At 46.8% G+C, this 27,791-nt stretch overlaps 1 protein-coding gene across 1 annotated transcript; it reads right to left on the minus strand.

Annotated features, from left to right (window-relative positions):
• Positions 1-460: 460 nt before the first annotated feature.
• On the minus strand, positions 461-27,622 carry ENTPD4 (ectonucleoside triphosphate diphosphohydrolase 4). The gene is given in 14 exon segments (XM_053966572.1): positions 461-1,466; positions 3,389-3,550; positions 6,045-6,130; positions 8,568-8,865; positions 10,544-10,710; positions 13,647-13,777; positions 16,516-16,575; positions 20,109-20,212; positions 20,303-20,453; positions 23,914-24,119; positions 26,610-26,809; positions 26,812-26,837; positions 27,519-27,554; positions 27,557-27,622. Coding segments are annotated over 14 exon segments (1,887 nt in total). The 5' UTR covers positions 27,594-27,622; the 3' UTR covers positions 461-1,243.
• Positions 27,623-27,791: the final 169 nt, after the last annotated feature.

Raw genomic sequence — 27,791 nt, forward strand, 5'->3', positions numbered from 1 at the left:
TTAAATCCCAATTCCAGCCCTGAATTTTCTAATCCTGCACCCAAACCCAGATTTGGATTTAAGGTCTGCCAAAACTTTGATTTTGTAAGCACCAAAAATATCCTTTAGCAAAGGAAGATTTTTGGAATTCTGAAGGTTCAGTGAAAGATTCTGCTCCAAAATTCTGCCCCAAATCCAGGGAATTCTGACTCAGCACGTGCTGGCTGCGAGGAGCAGAAGTTTAACACCCAAATTTAGGCAAAATTCAGCAGCTCCAGCCTAAATTCTCTGTACAAAGGTAAAAAACCCATCAAAACCAGACAATAAAACAATTTAAATTACCCCGATTTTTAGATGAATTATGCTAGAAAATGTACCTGCGTCTGCAATAATAAAACCATCCCATTTTTCCAGCATTTTCCCACCTTTTAGAAGTTTTCCAGCTGGAGAATCAACAAATAAAACACCCACGCCCCAAAGGTTCATAGAAATCCCACTTTTAATCATGGACAAATTGACTTTCAAGTAAAACCAACAGTTTTAAATAAAATATAAATTACCAGAGGACTTGGAAAGACCCTGTGCACGTTCTCCTCTGCTTTTCCAGTTCTCTTCACATTCCTGGAGTTTCTGGGAGGTCTCTCCATGATTATGGAACAGAAATCAGGGATTAAAAGCAGCGACTGGTGCCACTGGGAGGGTGGAAAAAGGAGGAAATCCTTTTCCCTTTTCCAAGGAAAAAGGAAGGAGCAGAAGTGATGGAAGCAGTTTTTTATGGAAGCACAGCATTGGATGCGAGGGATTTTCCTTCTCCATCCCAGGAGTGATTCCAGAAGGGAAAATCACAGGAAATGTCTTAAAAGGGTTTGGTTTTGTTTTGTTTTTTGTTTTTTCCTGCTTTTGGAACTTCCCGTTCTTTGAGACTCCAAAGTGAGAGCAGGGATGGCAATGCTGGAATCCAGCAAGGAAAATCCAAGCTCATTGTGGGATTTCAGCCTCTCCCAAAGGTGGGAACTCAACTCATGCTCTCCTGCACACCCCAAAGTGCAACATTCCCAGCAAAGTCTTTGTTTGGTTTTTTTTTGGCATTTTCCTCTCACCACCCCGTTCCACTGGAATTCCCAAACCTACCTGGAATTCCCAACTCTGCTTCTCCAAAAAGGGCAAAAAAAAAAAAAGGAGGAACCCTGAGGCAAAAATGGCTTTTTTTTTTTTCTTTTTTTCGTGTGTGTGTGTGTGTGGATGAATCCTCCATCCTGGAATCCTATCCCGGGATTTTCTGCGGGGGAAGCCCCTCCTGGATCCAGAGGGGAGGGGAGGAGGCGCTGTGGAAGAGGCGGCGGTGGATGCGGCGCAGGCGGAGCAGGTAGAGCAGGATGGAGAGCAGCACCACCAGGAAGCAGGCCAGGAACAGGTAATGGTTGTACACGAAGGAGAAACTCCTCCAGTGCGAGTGAATCCCACGGAAATTTTCCTGCTGGATGTCCCTGGGAAAGAGCAGAGGGACAATGGGCACGTCTTAGAGGCAAAATTCCACTGCCAGCTCGGTGGGAATCAAACAGGCTGGGAATCAGAGTCCATTTTGGGAACAGGATCTAAAAAGCCACAAGCTGAGGCTCTAAAAGCCACAAATTCCCATCCTCAAAATCCTCTCCCAAAGGCTTTTCCCACATTTTTGAGAGGATGTCCCTGGAAAAGAGCAGAGGGACAAGAGCCACACTTTGGAGGCAGAATTCCACTTCTGACTGGGCTCTGGGCAGGAATCCGAGCCCATTGTGGGGAACAGGATCTAAAAGCCACAAGCTGAGGCTCTAAAAGCCACAAATTCCCAACCTCAAAATCCTCTCCCAAAGGCTTTTCCCAGATTTTTGAGAGGAAGTCCCTGGGAAACAGCAGAGGGACAATGGGGACATCTTAGAGGCAAAATTCCACAGTCAGCTGGGTGGGAATCAGAGCTCATTTGGTGGAATAAGAAAAAAAAAAAAACCATAAGTTGAGGCTCTAAAAGCCACAAATTCCCACCCCCAAAATCCTCTCCCAAAGGCTTTTCCCAGATTTTTGAGAGGATGTCCCTGGAAAAGAGCAGAGGGACAACGGCCACACTTTGGAGGCAAAATTCTGCTTCCATCCTGGTGGGAATCAGAGCTCATTTGGTGGAATAAGCTCTAAAAAGCACAAGTTGAGGCTCTAAAAACCACAAATTCCCATCCTCAAAATCCTCTCCCAAAGGCTTTTCCCAGATTTTTCAGAGGATGTCCCTGGAAAAGAGCAGAGGGACAAGAGCCACACTTTGGAGGCAGAATTCCACTTCCACCTGGGCTCTGGGCAGGAATCCGAGCCCATTATGGGGAACAGGATCTAAAAGCCACAAGCTGAGGCTCTAAAAAGCCATCCTCAAAATTCCCATCCTCAAAATCCTCTCCCAAAGGCTTTTCCCAGATTTTTCAGAGGATGTCCCTGGAAAAGAGCAGAGGGACAAGAGCCACACTTTGGAGGCAAAATTCCACTTCTGACTGGGCTATGGGCAGGAATCTGAGCCCATTGTGGGGAACAGGATCTAAAAGCCACAAGCTGAGGCTCTAAAAGCCACAAATTCCCAACCTCAAAATCCTCTCCCAAAGGCTTTTCCCAGATTTTTGAGAGGATGTTCCTGGAAAAGAGCAGAGGGACAATGGGCACGTCTTAGAGGCAAAATTCCACTGCCAGCTCGGTGGGAATCAAACAGGCTGGGAATCAGAGCCCGTTTTGGTGGAATAAGCTCTAAAAAGCACAAGTTGAGGCTCTAAAAAGCACAAATTCCCACCCCCAAAATCCTCTCCCAAAGGCTTTTCCCACATTTTTGAGAGGATGTCCCTGGAAAAGAGCAGAGGGACGACAACCAGGCTTTGGAGGCAGAATTCCACTTCCACCTGGGCTATGGGCAGGAATCCGAGCCCGTTTTGGGGAACAGGATCTAAAAGCCACAAGCTGAGGCTCTAAAAAGCCACAAATTCCCATCCTCAAAATCCTCTCCCAAAGGCTTTTCCCAGATTTTTGAGAGGATGTCCCTAGAAAAGAGCAGAGGGACGACAGCCAGGCTTTGGAGGCAGAATTCCACTTCCAGCTGGGCTCTGGGCAGGAATCCGAGCCCATTTTGGGGAATGGGCTCTAAAAACCCCAATTTGAGGGATCACCACCTCCTCCCACCCCAGAGTTCCCTTCCCAAAAGCTTTTCCAAGATTTTTGAGAGGATGCCCCTGCAAAAGAGCAGCCACGCTTTGGAGGCAGAATTCCATTTCCAGCTGGGCTCCGGGCAGGAATCAGAGCCCGTTTTGGGGAACGGGCTCTAAAAACCCCAATTTGAGGGATCACCACCTCTTCCCACCCCACAGCTCCCCTTCCCAAAGCTCTTCCCGGATTTCTGGGGTACCTGAGGGGCAGGAAGCGGGTCCGGTAGAGGATGGCCCCCAGTGTCCACTGCACCTCCTTGTCGTAGACCTGCAGCGCCGTCTTCAGGCTCCCGTAGCTCTCGGGGAAGGAAAAGCCCCGGTGGAAAACCTCGAACATCCAGGCGGACTTAAAGCACTGGAACCTGGGGAGAGCCGTGGGGTCAGCCAGGAAATGTGGGGTCAGGGACTGTGGGGTCAGCCAGGAAATGTGGGGTCAGCCAGGAAATGTGGGATCAGGGACAGTGGGGTCAGCCAGGAAATGTGGGTCAGGCAGGAAATGTGGGATCAGGGACAGTGGGGTCAGCCAGGAAATGTGGGATCAGCCAGGAATAATGGGATCAGGGACAATAGGATCAGGCAGGAAAAGTGGGATCAGCCAAGAAAAATGGAATCAGAGACAACAGGATCAGGCAGGAAAAATGGGATCAGGCAGGAACAGTGGGATCAGGGACAGTGGGGTCAGCCAGGAAAAACAGGATCAGCCAGGAAATGTGGGATCAGCCAGGAAAAATGGGATCAGGCAGGAAAAGTGGGATCAGGGAGAGTGGGATCAGCCAGGAGAAATGGGATCAGAGACAATAGGATCAGGCAGGAAAAGTGGGATCAGGAACAGTGGGATCAGCCAGGAAATGTGGGATCAAGGACAGTGGGATCAACCAGGAAATGTGGGATCAGGAACATTGGGATCAGGAAGGAACAGTGGGATCAGGAACACTGGGATCAGTCAGGGAGAATGGGTTAAGCTCAGCTCAGCATTCCAGCGACCGCGGGGCAGAATTAAACACGGAATTCTCAGCTTTCCCAAGGGATTTTTCCACAATTCTCAGCTTTTCCAAGTTTTTTCCCACTTCCAGTGATCCCACAAAATGGAAAGGCCTTGGGAATTCTGGGTGGGATGAGTCAGGAACAGTGGGCCCAGTTAAGGACATTGGGATCAGTCAAGGAGAACGGGATAAGCTCAGCTCAGCATTACAGCAACCACGGGGCAGAATTAAACATGGAATTCTCAGCTTTCCCAAGCTTTTTTTCCCACTTCCAGTGATCCCATGAAATGGAAAAGCCTTGGGAATTCTGGGTGGGATTAGTTAGGAACAGTGGGACCAGTTAAGGACACTGGGATCAGGCAGGAACAGTGGGATCAGTCAAGGAGAACGGGTTAAGCTCAGCTCAGCATTCCAGCGACCGCGGGGCACGATCAAACACGGAATTCTCAGCTTCTCCAAGGGATTTTTCCACAATTCTCAGCTTTCCCAAGGTTTTTTCCCACTTCCAGTGATCCCATGAAATGGAAAGGCCTTGGGAATTCTGGGTGGGATGAGTCAGGAACAGTGGGATCAGTCAAGGAGAACGGGTTAAGCTCAGCTCAGCATTGCAGCGACCGCGGGGCAGAATTAAACATGGAATTCTCAGCTTTCCCAAGCTTTTTTCCCACTTCCAGTGATTCCAAGAAATGGGAAGGCCTTGGGAATTCTGCGTGGGATGAGTCAGGAACAGTGGGACCAGTTAAGGACACTGGGATCAGGCAGGAACAGTGGGATCAGTCAAGGAGAACGGGTTAAGCTCAGCTCAGGATTCCAGCGACCGCGGGGCACGATCAAACACGGAATTCTCAGCTTCTCCAAGGGATTTTTCCACAATTCTCAGCTTTCCCAAGTTTTTTTCCCACTTCCAGTGATCCCATGAAACGGAAAGGCCTTGGGAATTCTGGGTGGGATTAGTCAGGAACAGTGGGCCCAGTTAAGGACATTGGGATCAATCAAGGAGAACAGGTTAAGCTCAGCTCAGCATTGCAGCGACCGCGGGGCACGATCAAACACGGAATTCTCAGCTTCTCCAAGGGATTTTTTTGACAATTCTCAGCTTTTCCAAGCTTTTTTTCCCACTTCCAGTGATCCCATGAAATGGAAAGACTTTGGGAATTCTGGGTGGGATTAGTCAGGAACAGTGGGCCCAGTTAAGGACATTGGGATCAGGCAGGAACAGTGGGATCAGTCAAGGAGAACGGGTTAAGCTCAGCTCAGCATTCCAGCGATCGCGGGGCAGAATTAAACATGGAATTCTCAGCTTTTCCAAGCTTTTTTTCCCACTTCCAGTGATCCCATGAAATGGAAAGACTTTGGGAATTTTGGGTGGGATGAGTCAGGAACAGTGGGACCAGTTAAGGACATTGGGATCAGGCAGGAACAGTGGGATCAGTCAAGGAGAACGGGATAAGCTCAGCTCAGCATTACAGCAAGCACGGGGCAGAATTAAACATGGAATTCTCAGCTTTCCCAAGCTTTTTTCCCACTTCCAGTGATCCCACAAAATGGAAAGGCCTTGGGAATTCTGCGTGGGATGTGTCAGGAACAGCGGGACCAGTCAGAACATTGGGATCAGGCAGGAACAGTGGGATCAGTCAGAACATTGGGATCAGCCAGGGAGAACGGGTTAAGCTCAGCTCAGCATTGCAGCGACCACGGGGCACGATCAAACACGGAATTCTCAGCTTTTCCAAGGGATTTTTTCCACAATTCTCAGCTTTCCCATGTTTTTTTTCCCACTTCCCGCGATCCACCAAACGGACAGGCCCTGGCAGGAGGAAGAAAGCCCAACCCCAAAGCCCAAATCCCAACCCCAGAGCCCGGCCCCGCTCACTTGAGCCGGTGCAGATCCGCGTGGGGGGCGTAGAGGCCGCGCTCGAAGCGTTCCCGCAGCACCGCCCACCTGGTGGCACAATAATCCTGCAGGGAAGCCAGAAAAACGGGAAAAAGGGAATGAGGCCAGCATTCCTCCTGCCTGGAGAAGGAAAATCCCGCCAGAAAAAAATGATCTGAAACACCAAAAACCATAAAGTAACAGCAGCTTGCGCTGCCAGCAAGGAAAATCCCGAAATTTGTGGGAACTTTTGATCCACACTTGGAATTTGGGGTGGAATTAATGTGAAACTCTCTGGGAATATCCAGTATCACAAATTTTATGGGACTATTTTGATCCACACTTGGAATTTGGGGTGGAATTAATGTGAAACTCTCTGGGAATATCCAGTATCACAAATTTTATGTGACTCTTTTGATCCACACTTGGAATTAGGGGTGGAATTAATGTGAAACTCTTGGAATTTGGGGTGGAATTAATGTGAAACTCTCTGGGAATATCCAGTAAGGAAAATCCCAAATTTTGTGGGAATATTTTGACCCACATTTGGAATTTGGGGTGGAATTAACATTAAATACTCTGGGAACATCCAGTCAGGAAAATCCCAAATTTTGTGGGAATATTTTGACCCACATTTGGAATTTGGGGTGGAATTAACATTAAATACTCTGGGAATATCCAGGATCCCAAATTTCGTGGGAATATTTTGATCCACATTTGGAATTTGGGGTGGAATTTATGTGAAACTCTTGGAATTTGGAGTGGAGTTAATGTTCAATTCTGTGGGAATATCCAGGATCCCAAATTTTATGGGAATATTTTGAGCCACACTTGGAATTTGGGATAGACTTAATGTGAAACTCTTGGAATTTGGGATAGAATTAATGTGAAACTCTTGGAATTTGGGATAGAATTAATGTGAAATTCTTGGAATTTGTGGAATTAACATTAAACTCTCTGGGAATAGCCTTGGGGGTGAAAATGGAGCCCCTGTTTTTAGGGAATTTTTCCCATTCCCAAATTTCCCAATTTCCCAAATTGTCCCATTCCTCTGCTTTATGCTGGAGTTTTCCCTGTTCCCAACAAACTCAACTCTCCAGGAATAACACCTGGGAAATGACACAAAAAAAAAAAAAAAATGAAAAGGAACTTTTCCCCAGGAATTCAGAAATTCCTAAAAAACCAGAAGAGGTGGAAGCAGAATGGATTTTCCCAGTTCTGCTGGGACTTGATCCCACAAATCCCATTCCCCCTCCAGTCAATTTTATTATTAAAAATAAATATTTGGGAAGGAAACACAATTATGGGATCATGGAATTGTTTGGGTCAGGAGGGATTTAGGGATCTCTTAAGGAATTTGGGATCCCTTATGGAATTTGGGGTTTCTTAAGGAATTTGGGGTTTCTTAAGGCAAAGTTTTGCTGCAGCACTTTGGGAACAAAATCCTCATGGAGAGATGTTTTAAATTAGGAATTTAGTCCTGATTTTCACTTTTGCAGCTTTAGTGAATTTAGGAATTTGGGATTTCTTAAGGAAGAGTTTTTGGGAATAAAATCCTCGTGGAGTGATGCTACACAGGAGGGAATATTTCACCTGTGCAGTTTTAGTGACTTTATGAATTTGGGGTCTTTTAAGGAAGAGCTGTTGGCAATAAAATCCCTGCTGCAGAGGAGGGGATGTGTCACCTGTGCAGTTTTAATGAATTAATGAATTTGGGATCTCTTAGGGAAGAGTTTTTGGGAATAAAATCCCTGCTGCAGAGGAGGGGGTCTGTCACCTGCGCAGTTTTAATGAATTAATGAATTTGGGGTCATTAAGGGAGGAGTTTTTGGGAATAAAATCCCTGCTGCAGAGGAGGGGATCTGTCACCTGCGCAGTTTTAATGAATTAATGAATTTGGGGTCATTAAGGGAGGAGTTTTTGGGAATAAAATCCCTGCTGCAGAGGAGGGGATGTGTCACCTGCGCAGCTCTGGTGAATTTATGAATTTAGGATCTCTTAGGGAAGAGTTTTTGGGAATAAAATCCCTGCTGCAGAGGAGGGGATGTGTCACCTGTGCAGTTTTAATGAATTTATGAATTTAGGATCCCTTAAGGAAAATTTTTTGGCAATAAAATCCCTGCTGCAGAGGAGGGGATCTGTCACCTGCGCAGTTTTAATGAATTAATGAATTTGGGATCTCTTAAGGAAGAGTTGTTGGGAATAAAATCCTCGTGGAATGCTGCTACACAGGAGGGAATATTTCACCTGTGCAGTTTTAGTGAATTAATGAATTTGGGATCTCTTAGGGAAGAGTTTTTGGGAATAAAATCCCTGCTGCAGAGGAGGGGATGTGTCACCTGCGCAGTTTTAATGAATTTATGAATTTGGGGTCTCTTAGGGAGGAGTTTTTGGCAATAAAATCCCTGCTGCAGAGGAGGGGATGTGTCACCTGCGCAGTTTTAATGAATTTATGAATTTGGGGTCTCTTAGGGAGGAGTTTTTGGCAATAAAATCCCTGCTGCAGAGGAGGGCGTCTGTCACCTGCGCAGCTCTGGTGAACCTGGCGGCGCTGTAGTCGCCGCCCATGCGGAGCACGTCCTCGGTGCAGTAGTAGAACTCGGAGAAGCCGTAGAACTCGCTGCTCTGCAGGTGCACGGGGGGCTGGAAGACGCCGTTCAGGGAGCTGCGGGTGCCGTTGGTGCGGTTCAGCAGCGGCTGCAGCCGCTCCCGGCACAGCTGGAAGTCGCCGGTGCCGCGCAGCTGCAGCGTCAGCCCCCGGTGCCGCAGCTCGTCCCGCGCGTCCCGCGGCAGGCACGGGTCCGGCACAGCGGCCTGCGGGCTGCGGGGGAGGATCAGCAGGGCTGGCTCAGCAAGGCCCGGCTCAGCAAGGCCTGGCTCAGCCCAGCCTGGGACAGGGAGAGTTCAGCCAGGCACGGGTCCGGCACAGCGGCCTGCGGGCTGCGGGGGAGGATCAGCAGGGCTGGCTCAGCAAGGCCCGGCTCAGCAAGGCCCGGCTCAGCAAGGCTTGGCTCAGCAAGGCCCGGCTCAGCAAGGCCCGGCTCAGCAAGGCTTGGCTCAGCAAGGCCCGGCTCAGCAAGGCCCGGCTCAGCAAGGCCCGGCTCAGCAAGGCTTGGCTCAGCAAGGCCCAGCTTAGCCTGGACTGGGACAGGGAGAGATCAGCCGGGCCTGGCTCAGCAAGGCCTGGCTCAGCAAGGTCCAGCTCAGCCCGGCCTGGGACAGGGAGAGATCAGCCGGGCCTGGCTCAGCAAGGCTTGGCTCAGCAAGGCTTGGCTCAGCAAGGCCCGGCTCAGCAAGGCCCGGCTCAGCCAGGCTCAGCTCAGCCCAGCCTGCCCACCCAGCCTGGGGATAGAGGGAGATGAGCAAGGCCCAGCTCAGCAAGGCCCAGTTCAGCAAGGCCCAGCTTAAATTTCCACTTTTTCAGCTGAACCCATTACTCCAGTTCCTGAGGAGGAATCCCTCTCCACTTCCCACATTTTCCCTTCCCACTCTGCAAGTGCTGTGATCTCTCCACAATATCCAGGATCTTTCCAGGGCCACCTCCCACCGCCCCAGGCTGCTCCAAGCTGACCTTGGACACTCACAGGGATGGAGCAGCCACAGGGAATTCCTGTGCAGGGAATTCCATCCCAGCCCTTCATCACCCTCATCCTGGGAATTCTTTCCAGAAATCCAATCCATTCACATCACACACTGCAAGTGCTGTGATCTCTCCACAATATCCAGGATCATTCCCACCTTTCCAGGGCCACCTCCCAGTGTCCCAGGCTGCTCCAAGCTGCTCTTGGGCACTCCCAGGGATGGAGCAGCCACAGCTGCTCTGGGAATTTCATCCCAGCCCTTCATCACCTCATATTGGGAATTCCTTCCAGAAATCCAACTGGAATTTCCTCTCTTTTAGTTTGAATCCATTACTCCAGTTCCTGAGGAGGAATCCCTCTCCACTTCCCACATTTGCCCTTCCCACACCAGTCATGCCATGAGCTCTCCACACAACATCCAGGATCATTCCCATCTTTCCAGGGCCACCTCCCAGTGTCCCAGGCTGCTCCAAGCTGACCTTGGGCACTCACAGGGATGGAGGAGCCACAGGGAATTCCTGTGCAGGGAATTCCATCCCAGCCCTTCATCACCCTCATACTGGGAATTCCTTCCACAAATCCAATCCATTCACATCACACACTGCAAGTGCTGTGATCTCTCCACACAATATCCAGGATCTTTCCAGGGCCACCTCCCAGTGTCCCAGGCTGCTCCAAGCTGCTCTTGGGCACTCCCAGGGATGGAGCAGCCACAGCTGCTCTGGGAATTCCATCCCATCACCCTCATCCTGGGAATTCCTTCCAGAAATCCAATCCATTCACAACACACACTGCAAGTGCCGTGAGCTCTCAATATCAGGATCATTCCCACTTTTCCAGGGCCACCTCCCAGTGTCCCAGGCTGCTCCAAGCTGCGCAGGGATGGAGCAGCCCCACCTCCCAGGGAATTGCGGGTACCTGTTCCCGAGCAGGCTGCTGGAGAACAGGCTCTCCTCATATCTCCTCCGCGCCGCGTTGCCGCCGAAGCCCAGGAAGGTGGCCACGTACACGCGGTACACGTGCTCCGTCTGGTGGGCATCGCAGCCCAAATTCACCTCTGCCAGCAGGTTCTTGGCCACTTCCTCCTGCAGCAGCAACATCAGGAGCCATTGGGATGATCCCGATCCCAAAATGAATTTTTTGGGATGTCTTGGACACTTTTAATTTCACCCATTGCTTCAGTGCTCCCCTCTCCTGTCTGCACTCTGATAAAGGATATTCCCATGGGATCATGGAAGTGTTCTGGTTGGAAAAGACCTTGAAGATCAACAACCCAACAGCAAGATCAGGAACCATTGGGATGATCCTGATCCCAAAATGATTTTTTGGGATGTCTTGAGGGTTTTAATGTTGCCCATTGCTTTAGCGCTCTCCTCTCCTGTCTGCACTCTGATAAAGGATATTCCCATGGGATCATAGAGGTGTTCTGCTTGGAAAAGATCTTGGGGATCATAAATCCAACAGCAAAATCAGGAACCATTGGGATGATCCCGATCCCAAAATGAATATTTTTGGGATGTCTTGGACACCTTTAATTTCAGCCATCGCTTTAGCGCTCTCCTCTCCTGTCTGTGCTTCCTGCACTTTGATAAAGGATATTCCCATGGGATTGTGGAGGTGATCTGCTTGGAAAACATCTTGAAGACCTTGAAGATCAACAACCCAACAGCAAAATCAGGAGCCATTGGGATGATCCTGATCCCAAAGTGAATTTTTTGGGATGTCTTGGACATGCCTTTAATTTCACCCATCGCTTTAGCGCTCTCCTCTCCTGTCTGCACTCTGATAAAGGATATTCCCATGGGATTGTGGAGGTGTTCTGCTTGGAAAAGATCTTGGGGATCATCAACCCAACAGCAAAATCAGGAACCATTGGGATGATCCCGATCCCAAAATGAATTTTTTGGGATGTCTTGAGGGCTTTAATTTCACCCCTCACCCATCTCTTTAGCGCTCTCCTCTCCTGTCTGCACTCTGATAAAGGATATTCCCACGGGATCATGGAGGTGTTCTGCTTGGAAAAGATCTTGATGATCTTGAAGATCATCAACCCAACAGCAAAATCAGGAACCACTGGGATGATCCTGATCCCAAAATGAATTTTTTGGGATGTCTTGGACACCTTTAATGTCGCCCATCTCTTTAGCGCTCTCCTCTCCTGTCTGCACTCTGATAAAGGATATTCCCATGGGATCATGGAAGTGTCCTGCTTGGAAAAGATCTTGAAGATCAACAACCCAACAATCCTGAAGAGCCACATCCGTGGTTTTTGGATATTCCCAGGAATGAGAACTCCAAACTGCCCTGGGCAGCTTTTCCGATGCTTTCCAGCCCTTTATACTCCAGATGTTTGAAGGAGTTTTCCTTGGGAATGATCATCTCCCACATTATTTGGAAAATCCAAGATTATTTCAGAGGAGAGCAAAATCAAGGAGTTTTCCTTGGGAATGATCATCTCTCCCATATTTTTTGTTAAAAAACCAGGATTACTTCATAGGAAAAGAAAAAAAAAATGGGATTTTCCTTGGGAATTATGATCTCTCCTATTTTATTTGGAAAATCCAAGATTATTTCATAGGGAGAACAAGATAAAATAATTTTCCTTGGGAATGATCATCTCTCCCATATTTTTTGTTAAAAAACCAGGATTACTTCATAGGAAAAGAAAAAAAAAATGGGATTTTCCTTGGGAATTATGATCTCTCCTATTTTATTTGGAAAATCCAAGATTATTTCATAGGGAGAACAAGATAAAATAATTTTCCTTGGGAATGATCATCTCTCCCATATTTTTTGTTAAAAAACCAGGATTACTTCATAGGAAAAGCAAAAAAAAATGGGATTTTCCTTGGGAATGATCATCTCTCCCATTTTATTTGGAAAATCCAAGATTATTTCATAGGGAGAACAAAATTTAGGAGTTTTCCTTGGGAATGATGATCTCTCCCAATTTATTTGGAAAATCCAAGATTATTTCATAGGGAGAACAAAATTTAGGAGTTTTCCTTGGGAATTATGATCTCTCCCATTTTATTTGGAAAATCCAAGATTATTTCATAGGGAGAACAAAACAAAAGAGTTCTCTTTGGGAATGATCACTTCCCACATCATTTGGAAAAAAGATCACTTCACAGGGACAGCAAAATCTTGGAATTTCAGATTCCCAGCCCTGCAAAGCCCAGGAATTGCTTCTGTGGAGCCTGGAATTTTTTTCTCCCATGGAAAAATGTGGATTGTGGCTGCTGAATTCAGTGCTCCAACTTCCCCTCTCCCATTCCTGATTCCCAGGACAGATTCCATGACCAAAATTCCCATTTTATATCCATTTATGCTCAGCTAAAACCACCCCACAGGCAGGAATTTTCATCCCTATTTTCCCAGCTGATATTTGCCTGGATCTGCTCAGGAGCTGAATGTCCAAATTTTAATAATTCCAAATCATTTCTTACACCCTCTGTTAATTAAAACAGAGCAATAAGGGAATTAATTAGGGAAACATCATTCCACAGGATTTAAAAACTCAACTTATCCATTATTAGAACAGAGTCAAACAGGGGGATTTGATGCTGTTTTTCCTTTAGATAATTACCAGTTAATTTCATGGGAAGTTCAGCTTGAAAAATTCAGGAATTGCTCCAGAACTCAGTGGAATTGGAGCAATTTATGTTCAGTTTGGGACAAAGCAATTTGGTGACATTTATAACTGCTAATTCCATTTCTGTCAAAAATTAAAGGGAAAAGTCATTTTTATGGAAGGTTTTTTTATAGGAACCACCAGGAATTTTGGAGTTTTTAAGCCCCAGGATGCAAATTTTGGAATGTAAGAAATTTAAAATTATCCACAAAGAAAAAAAAAAAAAAAAAGAAGGATTAATGCAAGATTTGAGTGATGGCAATGAAAAAAACCAAAGGGATTCCTAATGGGATGGGATGGAGGATTCCAAAGGATGGGAAAGAAAGGAAAAGGTGTTAAAATTATCCCAGAGGGAATTCCTGGATAATGAGGGGAGGCAGGGCTTACACTTTGGGGCACCTCGTAGGCGATCTGCGTGGAGACGCCGCCCATGTCCAGGATCCCCACGGTTCTCTTGCGGAAAATGGGATCGTGGTGCTCACTGCCTGGGACCTGCACCTCCACCACCGCCTCGTCCTCTGGGAAACAGGGAAAATTCCGTGAAAAAATGGGAGAAATCCATGGGAAACAGGGAAAAATCCATGGGAAACAGGGGAAAATCCACAGGAAATAGGGAAAGGCCAATGGGAAACTGGGAAAAATCCCTGTGCTCGCTGCCCGGGACCTGCACCTCCACCACCGCCTCGTCCTCTGGGAAACAGGGAAAGTTCCATGAAAAATTGGGAGAAATCCATGGGAAACAGGGAAAAATCCATGGGAAACAGGGGAAAATCCATGGGAAATAGGGAAAATCCATGGGAAACGGGAAAATCCATGGGAAATAGGGAAAAATCCCTGCGCTCGCTGCCCGGGACCTGCACCTCCACCACCGCCTTGTCCTCTGGGAAACAGGGAAAATTCCGTGAAAAAATGGGAGAAATCCATGGGAAACAGGGAAAAATCCATGGGAAACAGGGGAAAATCCATGGGAAATAGGGAAAAATCAGTGGGAAATGGGGGAAAATCCATGGGAAATAGGGAAAAATCAATGGGAAACTGGGAAAAATCCATGGGAAACAGGGAAAAATCAACGGGAAACAGGGAAAAATCCATGGGAAACTGGGAAAAACCCCTGTGTTTGCTGCCCGGGACCTGCACCTCCACCACTGCCTCGTCTTCTGGGAAAAATCCATGGGAAACAGGGAAAAATTCATGGGAAACAGGGAAAAATCAATGGGAAACAGGGAAAAATCCATGGGAAATAGGGAAAAATCCATAGGAAATAGGGAAAAATCCATGGGAAACTGGGAAAAATCCATGGGAAATAGGGAAAAATCCATGGGAAACAGGGAAAAATCCATGGGAAACAGGTTAAAATCTCTGCACTCGCTGCCCGGGACCTGCACCTCCACCACTGCCTCGTCCTCTGGGAAACAGGGAAAATTCCGTGAAAAAATGGGAGAAATCCATGGGAAACAGGGAAAAATCCATGGGAAACAGGGAAAAATCCATGGGAAACAGGGAAAAATCAGTGGGAAACAGGGAAAAATCCATGGGAAATAGGGAAAAATCCCTGCGCTCGCTGCCCGGGACCTGCACCTCCACCACCGCCTCGTCCTCTGGGAAACAGGGAAAATTCCGTGAAAAAATGGGAGAAATCCATGGGAAACAGGGAAAATTCCATGGAAAAAAGGGAAAAATCCATGGGAAATAGGGAAAGGCCAATGGGAAACTGGGAAAAATCCATGGGAAATAGGGAAAAATCAATAGGAAATAGGGAAAAATCCATGGAAAATAGGGAAAAATCCATGGGAAATAGGGAAAAATCCCTGCGCTCAGTGCCCGGGACCTGCACCTCCACCACCGCCTCGTCCTCTAGGAAACAGGGAAAATTCCGTGAAAAACTGGGAGAAATCCATGGGAAACAGGGAAAAATCAGTGGGAAATGGGGGAAAATCCATGGGAAATAGGGAAAAATCAATGGGAAACTGGGAAAAATCCATGGGAAACAGGGAAAAATCAACGGGAGACAGGGAAAAATCCATGGGAAACTGGGAAAAATCAACGGGAAACAGGGAAAAATCCATGGGAAAAATCCCTGTGTTTGCTGCCTGGGACCTGCACCTCCACCACCGCCTCGTCCTCTGGGAAACAGGGAAAGTTCCATGAAAAACTGGGAGAAATCCATGGGAAACAGGGAAAAATCCACGGGAAACAGGGAAAAATCCATGGGAAATAGGGAAAGGCCAATGGGAAACTGGGAAAAATCCCTGCGCTGGCTGCCTGGGACCTGCACCTCCACCACCGCCTCGTCCTCTGGGAAACAGGGAAAATTCCATGAAAAACTAGGAGAAATCCATGGGAAACAGGGAAAAATCCATGGGAAACAGGGGAAAATCCACAGGAAATAGGGAAAGGCCAATGGGAAACTGGGAAAAATCCCTGTGCTCGCTGCCCGGGACCTGCACCTCCACCACCGCCTCGTCCTCTGGGAAACAGGGAAAGTTCCGTGAAAAACTGGGAGAAATCCATGGGAAACAGGGGAAAATCCATGGGAAACAGGGAAAAATCCATGGGAAATAGGGAAAATCCATGGGAAACTGGGAGAAATCCATGGGAAACAGGGAGAAATCCATGGGAAACAGGGGAAAATCCATGGGAAATAGGGAAAAATCAGTGGGAAATGGGGGAAAATCCATGGGAAATAGGGAAAAATCAATGGGAAACTGGGAAAAATCCATGGGAAATAGGGAAAAATCAATAGGAAATAGGGAAAAATCCATGGAAAATAGGGAAAAATCCATGGGAAATAGGGAAAAATCCCTGCGCTCAGTGCCCGGGACCTGCACCTCCACCACCGCCTCGTCCTCTGGGAAACAGGGAAAAATCCATGAAAAAATGGAAAAAATCCATGGGAAATAGGGAAAGGCCAATGGGAAACTGGGAAAAATCCCTGCGCTCGCTGCCCGGGACCTGCACCTCCACCACCGCCTCGTCCTCTGGGAAACAGGGAAAATTCCGTGAAAAAATGGGAGAAATCCATGGGAAACAGGGAAAAATCCATGGGAAACAGGGAAAAATCCATGGGAAATTGCTGGAATTGCTTCCCAACATCTGGCTGGAATTGCTTCCCAACATCTGGAAATGCAACTCCCATGGCTGGAATGGCTTCCCAACATCTGGCTGGAATTGCATCCCAAATCTGGCTGGAATTGCATCCCAACATCTGGCTGGGAAATCATCACTAGGAGCCCCCAGCTCCCCTTCAGATCCTCACCATCGTCCGTGTGCTCAAATCTTCCAAGGACAAAGTTGATCCCAATCCATGCATAGACCCCTGCAGGTGGGGAAAAAAACACATCTGGAATTCCAGGAGTATCAGGAACAGCTGGATTACGAACTTGAGAGCAGATTGAAACATTTTAATTCCTTTTTTTTTCTGTTCTTGCTCCTTTTTCTTTTATAAAATCGGAGAAGTCAAACATTCCTGGGAAATCATTAATTCCTGAGAATCATTCCTGGGAAATCATTAATTCCATCAGGAATTCCTGGTGGTTTTCTCCTCTCCCAGGTCAATACCACGATAAAATCCCAGATGAAAGAATTAAAGACACTTTGATGTGCAAAATCCAGGAAAGAATGGAAGGAAATGAAATTTTAAAGGGATTTTAAGGCTCTGGTGATCACACCAAAAATATCTCTGCTTTTGAAATCATCTCATCCTGCAAAGTTCCTTCCATCAGGAATGTTGTGATTTATCCTTCCCCCTCCCTCTAGAGGAAATGGATTCAATTCCAGTAAATTTTCAGGGATAATCAGCAAAGATTTGACCAATCAGGATTTGAAAAAGCAACAAAAATACCCCAAACCTTCCCTTGGAAATCCCAAATATTTTCCAGCAACAAAAATTCCCCAAAAATCCCTTGGAAATCCTAAAAATTTTCCAGATTCAATTCCATTAAAGGAATTCCTAAATATTTTCCAGATCCAATTCCAGTAAATTTTCAGGGGTAATCAGCAAAGATTTGGCCAATGAAGACTTGAAAAAGCAACAAAAACATCCCAAGAATTCTCTTGGAAATCCCAAATATTTTCCAGATCCAACTCCATTAAAGGAAATCCTAAATATTTCCCAGATCCAATCCCATTACAGGAAATCCTAAATATTTTCCAGATCCAATCCCATTAAAGGAAATCCTAAATATTTCCCAGATCCAATCCCAGTAAATTTTCAGGGGTAATCAGCAAACATTTGGCCCATCAGGATTTGAAAAAACAACAGAACCACCCCAAATCTTCCCTTGGAAATCCCAAATATTTTCCACATCCAATTCCATTAAAGGAAATCCTAAATATTTCCCAGATCCAATCCCATTAAATTTTCAGGGATAATCAGTAAAGATTTGGTCAATGAAGATTTGAAAAAGCAACAAAAACATCCCAAGTATTCTCTTGGAAATCCCAAATATTTTCCAGATCCAATTCCATTAAAGGAATTCATAAATATTTTCCAGATCCAATTCCATTAGAGGAAATTCTAAATATTTTCCAGATTCAATTCCAGTAAATTTTCAGGGGTAATCAGCAAAGATTTGGCTAATCAGGATTTGGAAAAACAACAGAACCACCCCAAATCTTCCCTTGGAAATCCCAAATATTTTCCAGATTGAATTTCATTAGATAAAATCCTAAATATTTCCCAGATCCAATCCCATTAAATTTTCAGGGGTAATGAGCAAAGATTTTGTCAATGAAGATTTGAAAAAAGCAACAAAAACATCCCAAGAATTCTCTTGGAAATCCCAAATATTTTCCAGATCCAATTCCATTAGAGGAAATTCTAAATATTTTCCAGATCCAATTTCATTAAAGGAAATCTTAAATATTTTCCAGATCCAATTCAATTAATTTTTCAGGGATAATCAGCAAAGATTTGGCTCATCAGGAGTTGCCACCATCCCCACACTCCAGAGGAACAAAGGAAGATTCCTCTGCTGAGGAATAAAGGCTCTCAAGCAAAGCAGGATTTCAAAAACCAATAAAAAATACCTCAAACCTTCCCTTGGAAATCCCAATTATTTTCCAGATCCAATTCCATTAATGAAAATCCCAAATCTTTTCCAGATTCAATCCCAGTAAATTTTCAGGGGTAATCAGCAAAGATTTGGCCAATCAGGATTTGAAAAAACAACAGAACCACCCCAAATCTTCCCTTGGAAATCCCAAATATTTTCCAGATCCAATTCCATTAGAGGAAATTCTAAATATTTCCCAGATACAATTGCATTAAAGAAAATCCTAAATATTTCCCAGATCCAATCCCATTAAATTTTCAGGGATAATCAGCAAAGATTTGGTCAATGAAGATTTGAAAAAGCAACAAAAACATCTCAAGAATTCTCTTGGAAATACCAAATATTTTCCAGATCCAATTCCATTAGAGGAAATTCTAAATATTTTCCAGATCCAATCCCATTAAAGGAAATCCTGAATATTTTCCAGATCCAATCCCATTAAATTTTCAGGGATAATCAGCAAAGATTTGGCCCATCAGGAGTTGCCACCATCCCCACACTCCAAAGGAACAAAGGAAGATTCCTCTGCTGAGGAATAAAGGCTCTCAAGCAAAGCAGGATTTCAAAAACCAATAAAAATACCTCAAACCTTCCCTTGGAAATCCCAATTATTTTCCAGATCCAATTCCATTAATGAAAATCCCAAATCTTTTCCAAATCCAATCCCATTAAATTTTCAGGGATAATCAGCAAAGATTTGGCCAATGAAGATTTGAAAAAGCAACAAAAACATCCCAAGTATTCTCCAAAAATCCCAAATATTTTCCAGATCCAATTCCATTAGAGGAAATTCTAAATATTTTCCAGATTCAATCCCAGTAAATTTTCAGGGGTAATGAGCAAAGATTTTGTCAATGAAGATTTGAAAAAAGCAACAAAAACATCCCAAGAATTCTCTTGGAAATCCCAAATATTTTCCAGATCCAATTCCATTAGAGGAAATTCTAAATATTTTCCAGATCCAATTTCATTAAAGGAAATCTTAAATATTTTCCAGATCCAATTCAATTAATTTTTCAGGGATAATCAGCAAAGATTTGGCCCATCAGGAGTTGCCACCATCCCCACACTCTAGAGGAACAAAGGAAGATTCCTCTGCTGAGGAATAAAGGCTCTCAAGCAAAGCAGGATTTCAAAAACCAATAAAAAATACCTCAAACCTTCCCTTGGAAATCCCAAATATTTTCCAGATCCAATTCCATTAATGAAAATCCCAAATCTTTTCCAGATTCAATCCCAGTAAATTTTCAGGGGTAATCAGCAAAGATTTGGCCAATCAGGATTTGAAAAAACAACAGAACCACCCCAAATCTTCCCTTGGAAATCCCAAATATTTTCCAGATCCAATTCCATTAGAGGAAATTCTAAATATTTCCCAGATACAATTGCATTAAAGAAAATCCTAAATATTTCCCAGATCCAATCCCATTAAATTTTCAGGGATAATCAGCAAAGATTTGGTCAATGAAGATTTGAAAAAGCAACAAAAACATCTCAAGAATTCTCTTGGAAATACCAAATATTTTCCAGATCCAATTCCATTAGAGGAAATTCTAAATATTTCCCAGATACAATTGCATTAAAGAAAATCCTAAATATTTCCCAGATCCAATCCCATTAAATTTTCAGGGATAATCAGCAAAGATTTGGCCCATCAGGAGTTGCCACCATCCCCACACTCCAGAGGAACAAAGGAAGATTCCTCTGCTGAGGAATAAAGGCTCTCAAGCAAAGCAGGATTTGAAAAACCAATAAAATCCACCCCAAATAATCCCTTGGAAATCCCAAATATTACCTTCCTGCTTGCCAGAAATCACCTCAGCGTGGGAGTCAGAGAAGAGGAAATCAAAGTGCACGGGGATGTCTGTGAGCAGATCCTCCAGGATGGCTTTCTGCTGGCTGCAAAATTCCACAAGAAAAGGCTGAAAAAAGAGCTGGGATTCAGCTGGAATTCCCAAAAAAAAAAAATAAAATCAAGCAGGGCATCACCTCTCGGGCAGGATCCTCATGCCTGCAGTGCACAGGATGTAGAGAGGAGTCTCCTTGTGCTTGGAGCGGGGCACGTGCTCGGCAGCGAAGCTCAGCAGGGGTGAGATGTAATCACTGACCTTGTCAGGAGAGCTGGCAAACTCCGAAATCCCTGGGAAAACAGAAAAGTGGGAGTGGAGCAGCTCCAGCTGCAGCGTTCCCTGGAAAATCCTGAGCAGAGGAATGAAGGGAAGTGGGAAATCAGCTGGAAAAATGATGGAATTCTGGTTTTTGTTGGTGCTTTTCTCTCCTAAGGTGATCCCTGCATTCCAAAGGGGCTGGCTAAAGGATATTCCCAGGTTTCTTTGGGGTTGGTTTGCAGGGAATTTTTAAGTCTGGAATGGGGCAGGAGGGAGAGGATTTTCCACTGGACAGCGACAGGAAAAGGTGGTGATGAAAATCGAACCACATAATGGAAAACATGGAATTATTCCATGATTTCCTCTCCCAACTTTGATTCCTGCATTCCAAAGGGGCTGGATAAAGGATATTTCCAGGTTTCTTTGGGGTTGGTTTGCAGGGAATTTTTAAGTCTGGAATGGGGCAGGAGGGAGAGGATTTTCCATGGGACAGCAACACGAAAAGGTGGTGATGAAAATCAAACCAGGTACTGCCAAAAATATGGGATTTGTCCAAGATTTCCTCTCCTAACTTCGCTTCCTGCATTCCAGAGTATCTGGATAAAGGATATTTCAACCTTGAGAGCATGGAACAGCTCCAGGTCTCTTTGGGATTGGTTTGCAAGGAATTTCTAAATCTGGAATGGGGCAGGAGGGAGAGGATTTTCCAGGGGAGAGCAGCAGGAAAAGGTGGTGATGAAAATCGAACCACATAATGGAAAACATGGAATTTCTCCATGATTTCCTCTCCCAACTTTGATTCCTGCACTCCAAAGGGGCTGGCTAAAGGATATTCCCAGGTTTCTTTGGGGTTGGTTTGCAGGGAATTTTTAAGTCTGGAATGGGGCAGGAGGGAGAGGATTTTCCACTGGACAGCAGCAGGAAAAGGTGGTGATGAAAATCGAACCAGGTACTGCCAAAAATATGGGATTTGTCCAAGATTTCCTCTCCTAACTTCACTTTGTGCACTCCAGAGTATCTGGATAAAGGATATTTCAACCTTGAGAGCATGGAACAGCTCCAGGTCTCTTTGGGATTGGTTTGCAAGGAATTTCTAAATCTGGAATGGGGCAGGAGGGAGAGGATTTTCCAGGGGAGAGCAGCAGGAAAAGGTGGTGATGAAAATCGAACCACATACTGGAAAACATGGAATTTCTCCATGATTTCCTCTCCCAACTTTGCTTCCTGCACTCCAAAGTGGCTGGATAAAGGATTTTTTCCAGGTGGAAGAATTCCAGGTGTTTTGGGATTGTTTTGCAGGGAGTTTAAGTCTGGAATGGGGCAGGAGGGAGAGGATTGTCCATGGATAAGGCAGGGGCTGGTGCTGTTATCATTTAACTTCATTCTCTGTATTTAATGAAGAAATAATTGTGTTCCTGTGAAGTCATTTCAGCCAATTATCAATAATTCTCTATAAATTCTATAAAAATGATCACATCAACACAAGTTTTATCTAAGGTTGAAAGGATGCTCAGGTGTCACCTTCATCCTTTTTTTCCTTATTTTCCTTATTTTTTCCTTATTCTCCTATATTTCCTTATATACCTTATTTTAAACTCCCTGCAAACCAATCCCAAAGAAACCTGGAGTTCTTCCACCTGGAAATATTCTTTAGAGGGCAGAAAGCAAAGTTAGGAGAGGAAAGCATGGAGCAATTCCATGTTTTTCCCAGTACTTGGTTTGATTTTCATCACAACCAGTTACCACTGATTTCCAGTGGACAATCCTCTCCCTCCTGCCCCATTCCAGACTTAAACTCCTGCAAACCAATCCCAAAGAAACCTGGAGCTCTTCCACGCTCTCAAGGTTGAAATATCCCTTATCCAGATACTCTGCAGTGCAGGAAGCGAAGTTAGGAGAGGAGAGCTGTGAGAAATTCCATGTTTTCCCAGTACCTGGTTTGATTTTCATCACAATGAGTTACCACTGATTTCCAGTGGAAAATCCTCTCCCTTCTGCTCCATTCCAGACTAAAATTCCTGCAAACCAACTCCAAAGAAACCTGGAGCTCTTCCACGCTCTCAAGGTTGAAATATCCTTTATCCAGACACTCTGGAGTGCAGGAAGCAAAGTTAGGAGAGGAAAGCCTGCAGAAATTCCATGTTTTTCCCAGTACCTGTTTTGACTTTCATCACCACCTTTTCGTGTTGCTGTCCCATGGAAAAACCTCTCCCTCCTGCCCCATTCCAGACTTAAAAATTCCTGCAAACCAACTCCAAAGAAACCTGGAGCTCTTCCACGCTCTCAAGGTTGAAATATCCCTTATCCAGATACTCTGGAGTGCAGGAATCACAGTTAGGAGAGGAAAGCCTGCAGAAATTCCATGTTTTCCCCAGTACCTGCTTTGATTTTCATCACAACGAGCTACCACTGATTTCCAATGGACAATCCTCTCCCTCCTGCCCCATTCCAGACTTAAAAATTCCCTGCAAACCAATCCCAAAGAGGCCTGGAGCTGTTCCATGCTGGAAATATCCTTTGGAGGGCAGGAATCACAGTTAGGAGAGGAAAGCCTGGAGCAATTCCAGGTTTTTCCCAGTACCTGGTTTGATTTTCATCACAACCAGTTACCACTGATTTCCAGTGGACAATCCTCTCCCTCCTGCCCCATTCCAGACTTAAATTCCTGCAAACCAATCCCAAAGAAACCTGGAGCTCTTCCATGCTCTCAGTGTTGAAATATCCTTTATCCAGACACTCTGGAGTGCAGGAATCACAGTTAGGAGAGGAAAGCTGTGAGAATTCCCATGGTTTTGGCAGTACCTGGTTTGATTTTCATCACCACGGGTTTCCTGGAGCTGTCCCTCATCTGCTGGATGTCCAGCAGGTCCTTGGGACAGCACCTGCCTTATCCATGGACAATCCTCTCCCTCCTGCCCCACTCCAGACTTAAACTCCTGCAAACCAATCCCAAAGACACCTGGAGCTGTCCCACCTGGAAATATCCTTTGGAGTGCAGGAATCACAGTTAGGAGAGGAAATCATGGAGCAATTCCATGTTTTTCCCAGTACCTGGTTTGATTTTCATCACAACCAGTTACCACTGATTTCCAGTGGACAATCCTCTGCCTCCTGCCCCATTCCAGACTTAAATTCCTGCAAACCAATCCCAAAGGAACTTGGAGCTCTTCCATGCTCTCAGTGTTGAAATATCCTTTATCCAGACACTCTGGAGTGCAGGAAGCACAATTAGGAGAGGAGAGCTGTGAGAAATTCCATGTTTTCCCAGTACTTGGTTTGATTTTCATCACAATGAGTTACCACTGCTTTCCAGTGGAAAATCCTCTCCCTCCTGCTCCATTCCAGACTTAAATTCCTGCAAACCAATCCCAAAGAAACCTGGAGCTCTTCCATGCTCTCAGTGTTGAAATATCCTTTATCCAGACACTCTGGAGTGCAGGAATCACAGTTAGGAGAGGAAAGCCTGCAGAAATTCCATGGTTTTGGCAGTACCTGGTTTGATTTTCATCACCACGGGTTTCCTGGAGCTGTCCCTCATCTGCTGGATGTCCAGCAGGTCCTTGGGGTTGCCGTTGTGCCGGGGCCAGCAGTACACGAACACCCTGGAGCCGCTGCTGCCGCAGTCCACCACGATCCCGTAGTTCAGGTTTGGGTTCCTGGTGTCCGTGGCCTCCGTGTCTGTCACCCTGGCCAGGTATCTGGGCAAAAAATGGGAATTGCTGCAGGGAATTCGGCTCCCTACGGGTGTTACTGGTCAAAATCACATTCAAAATTGGGTGGTTTTCAGGGAATTTTGGGATGAGTTGGGTGGGATTTTAAATCCCATCCAGTGCTGCTCTCAGCGACCCCTCCCAGTGTCCAAGGTTGCTCCAAGCTGGCCTTGGGCACTGCCAGGGATCCAGGGGCAGCCCCAGCTCCTCTGGGAATTCCATCCCAGCATCCCACCTAGCCCTGCCCTCTGGCAGAAGGAAGCCCTTCCTACCCCTATTTCACAGGAAATTCCGAGGGAAGGGCCAATCTCAAGGATCGAATTCCCACAGCAAATGGTAAAAGCAATTCCCAAAAATTTTTTATTATGGAGAATTTTCACCCCTAGAGCTCCTACAGAGACATAAAATACAAACACCTGAAAAGCTCCATAAAAACAGCAGGAAATGTTTTCTTTTAGTAAAGATTGATGGGAAAAGCTACTTCCTGTACCACCAACAACCTGAGCGTGTTTCCCCTTTCCCCCAAGCTCTAATTCCCTCTTTTCCATGGAATTCTTTTCCCTTTTTCCCCTCAGAGCTCTATTTCTGTCTTTTCCATGGAATTCTTTTCCCTTTCCCCCCCAGAGCTCCATTTCTCTCTTTTTCATGGAAATCTTTTCCTCCTTCCCCCAGAGTTCCACTTCCTCCAGAGTTCCATTTTCCCCTTTCCTCCCAGAGTTCCATTTCCATGTTTCCCATGGAATTCCCTCCCTCTCACCTGTGGAATCTCCCATCCCAGGCTCAGTGCTTCCCATGGATCAGGAGCAGAGCAGAATTTCCCCTTTCCCCCAGCCTCCATTCCCTGTTTCCCATGGAATTCTTTCCTCCATTCCCTGTTTCCCATGGAATTCTTTACTCCTTTTCCCCACAGCTCCATTCCCTGTTTCCCATGGAATTCCGTGCTCTCTCACCTGTGGAACCTCCCGCTGTCCCGGTGCTTGCGGAGCAGCAGCAGTGAGCAGAGCATTCCCCATTCCCTGTTTCCCATGGAATTCTTTCCTCCATTCCCTGTTTCCCATGGAATTCTTTCCTCCATTCCCTGTTTCCCATGGAATTCCGTGCTCTCTCACCTGTGGAACCTCTCGCTGTCCCGTTGCTTGCAGAGTAGCAGCAGTGAGCAGAGCATTCCCTATTCCCTGTTTCCCATGGAATTCTTTCCTCCATTCCCTGTTTCCCATGGAATTCTTTCCTCCATTCCCTGTTTCCCATGGAATTCCGTGCTCTCTCACCTGTGGAACCTCCCGCTGTCCCGGTGCTTGCGGAGCAGCAGCAGTGAGCAGAGCATTCCCCATTCCCTGTTTCCCATGGAATTCTTTCCTCCATTCCCTGTTTCCCATGGAATTCCGTGCTCTCTCACCTGTGGAACCTCCCGCTGTCCCGGTGCTTGCGGAGCAGCAGCAGTGAGCAGAGCATTCCCCATTCCTTGTTTCCCATGGAATTCTTTCCTCCATTCCCTGTTTCCCATGGAATTCTTTCCTCCATTCCCTGTTTCCCATGGAATTCTTTCCTCCATTCCCTGTTTCCCATGGAATTCCGTGCTCTCTCACCTGTGGAACCTCCCGCTGTCCCGGTGCTTGCGGAGCAGCAGCAGTGAGCAGAGCATTCCCCATTCCCTGTTTCCCATGGAATTCTTTCCTCCATTCCCTGTTTCCCATGGAATTCTTTCCTCCATTCCCTGTTTCCCATGGAATTCCGTGCTCTCTCACCTGTGGAACCTCTCGCTGTCCCGTTGCTTGCAGAGTAGCAGCAGTGAGCAGAGCATTCCCTATTCCCTGTTTCCCATGGAATTCTTTCCTCCATTCCCTGTTTCCCATGGAATTCTTTCCTCCATTCCCTGTTTCCCATGGAATTCCGTGCTCTCTCACCTGTGGAACCTCCCGCTGTCCCGGTGCTTGCGGAGCAGCAGCAGTGAGCAGAGCATTCCCCATTCCCTGTTTCCCATGGAATTCTTTCCTCCATTCCCTGTTTCCCATGGAATTCCGTGCTCTCTCACCTGTGGAACCTCCCGCTGTCCCGGTGCTTGCGGAGCAGCAGCAGTGAGCAGAGCATTCCCCATTCCCTGTTTCCCATGGAATTCTTTCCTCCATTCCCTGTTTCCCATGGAATTCTTTCCTCCATTCCCTGTTTCCCATGGAATTCCGTGCTCTCTCACCTGTGGAACCTCCCGCTGTCCCGGTGCTTGCGGAGCAGCAGCAGTGAGCAGAGCATTCCCCATTCCCTGTTTCCCATGGAATTCTTTCCTCCATTCCCTGTTTCCCATGGAATTCCGTGCTCTCTCACCTGTGGAACCTCCCGCTGTCCCGGTGCTTGCGGAGCAGCAGCAGTGAGCAGAGCATTCCCCATTCCCTGTTTCCCATGGAATTCTTTCCTCCATTCCCTGTTTCCCATGGAATTCTTTCCTCCATTCCCTGTTTCCCATGGAATTCCGTGCTCTCTCACCTGTGGAACCTCCCGCTGTCCCGGTGCTTGCGGAGCAGCAGCAGTGAGCAGAGCAGCAGCGCCGCCGCCGCCGCCCCCAGCAGCAGCAGCTGCCGCAGGGACGCGTTCAGGACCCGGGGACATCCCACGGGAGAGAGGCTGAAGTGCCACGAGGCCGGGAGCAGGCAGGAGATGCTGAGCCTGGAATCCCAAGGGAGAAACCGAGCGGATTGAGTGATGGATTTGGTGCTAAATGCAGGAAAAATTCCTCCCTGGATGGTGGGGATGGGATGGAATTCCCACTCCTGCCCCATCCCTGGGAGGGGCCTGGGCTGAGGAGGATGGAAGGATCCCATGGGATTTGCTGGGTTTGGGGCTGGAGCTCCTTTCTGTCTCCTGGCTTTCCTTCAAAGTCTCAGGAAAATTAGAGCCAGGAAGGAGGGAAAAGCCTGGCTTGGGATTCAGGGAATGGAAATCTGGGGATGATCCTGGAGAAATCAGGGGAGACCTCAGGGCAGTTCCCCAGGGCCTGAAGGGGCTCCAGGAGAGCTGGAGAGGGGCTGGGGACAAGGCATGGAGGGACAGGACACAGGGAATGGCTTCCCCCTGGGAAAGGGGAGATTTGGGTGGGATATTGGGAAGGAATGAGGGTGGGGAGGGGCTGGGATGGAATTCCCAGAGGAGCGGGGGCTGCCCCTGGATCCCTGGCAGTGCCCAGGGCCAGGCTGGAGCCCCCTGGGACAGTGGGAGGTGTCCCTGCCATGGCAGGGGTGGGATGATCCTTAAGGCCCCTTCCAAGCCATTCCAGGATTCTGCTCTGGATTGAGAGGACTCAGGACACCATTCCCATGCTGGAATTCCTGATTGGGTTCCCCATCCTTCCCACCAAAACCTTTCCCGTTTGTCCCACAGTTCCTCTGGGATCCTCACCTGCCCATTTTGGGATCGGGGCAGCAGCAGGAGCTGTGGAGCCTCAGCCGGTGACCTCGGAGGGCCCAGGGACATCCGAGCTCCCCTGAGCCATCCCTGCTCTGCTCCTGAGGGAAAACCGAGGGAGCTGAATCCCTGCAGAGCACGGGGAGATCCCCGAGGAACAGCCTGGGATGAGACCCTTCCCTTCCCTTCCCTTCCCTTCCCTTCCCTTCCCTTCCCTTCCCTTCCCTTCCCTTCCCTTCCCTTCCCTTCCCTTCCCTTCCCTTCCCT

Source organism: Vidua chalybeata, chromosome 28 (assembly GCF_026979565.1).
Source record: "Vidua chalybeata isolate OUT-0048 chromosome 28, bVidCha1 merged haplotype, whole genome shotgun sequence".
Lineage (NCBI taxonomy): Eukaryota > Metazoa > Chordata > Aves > Passeriformes > Viduidae > Vidua > Vidua chalybeata.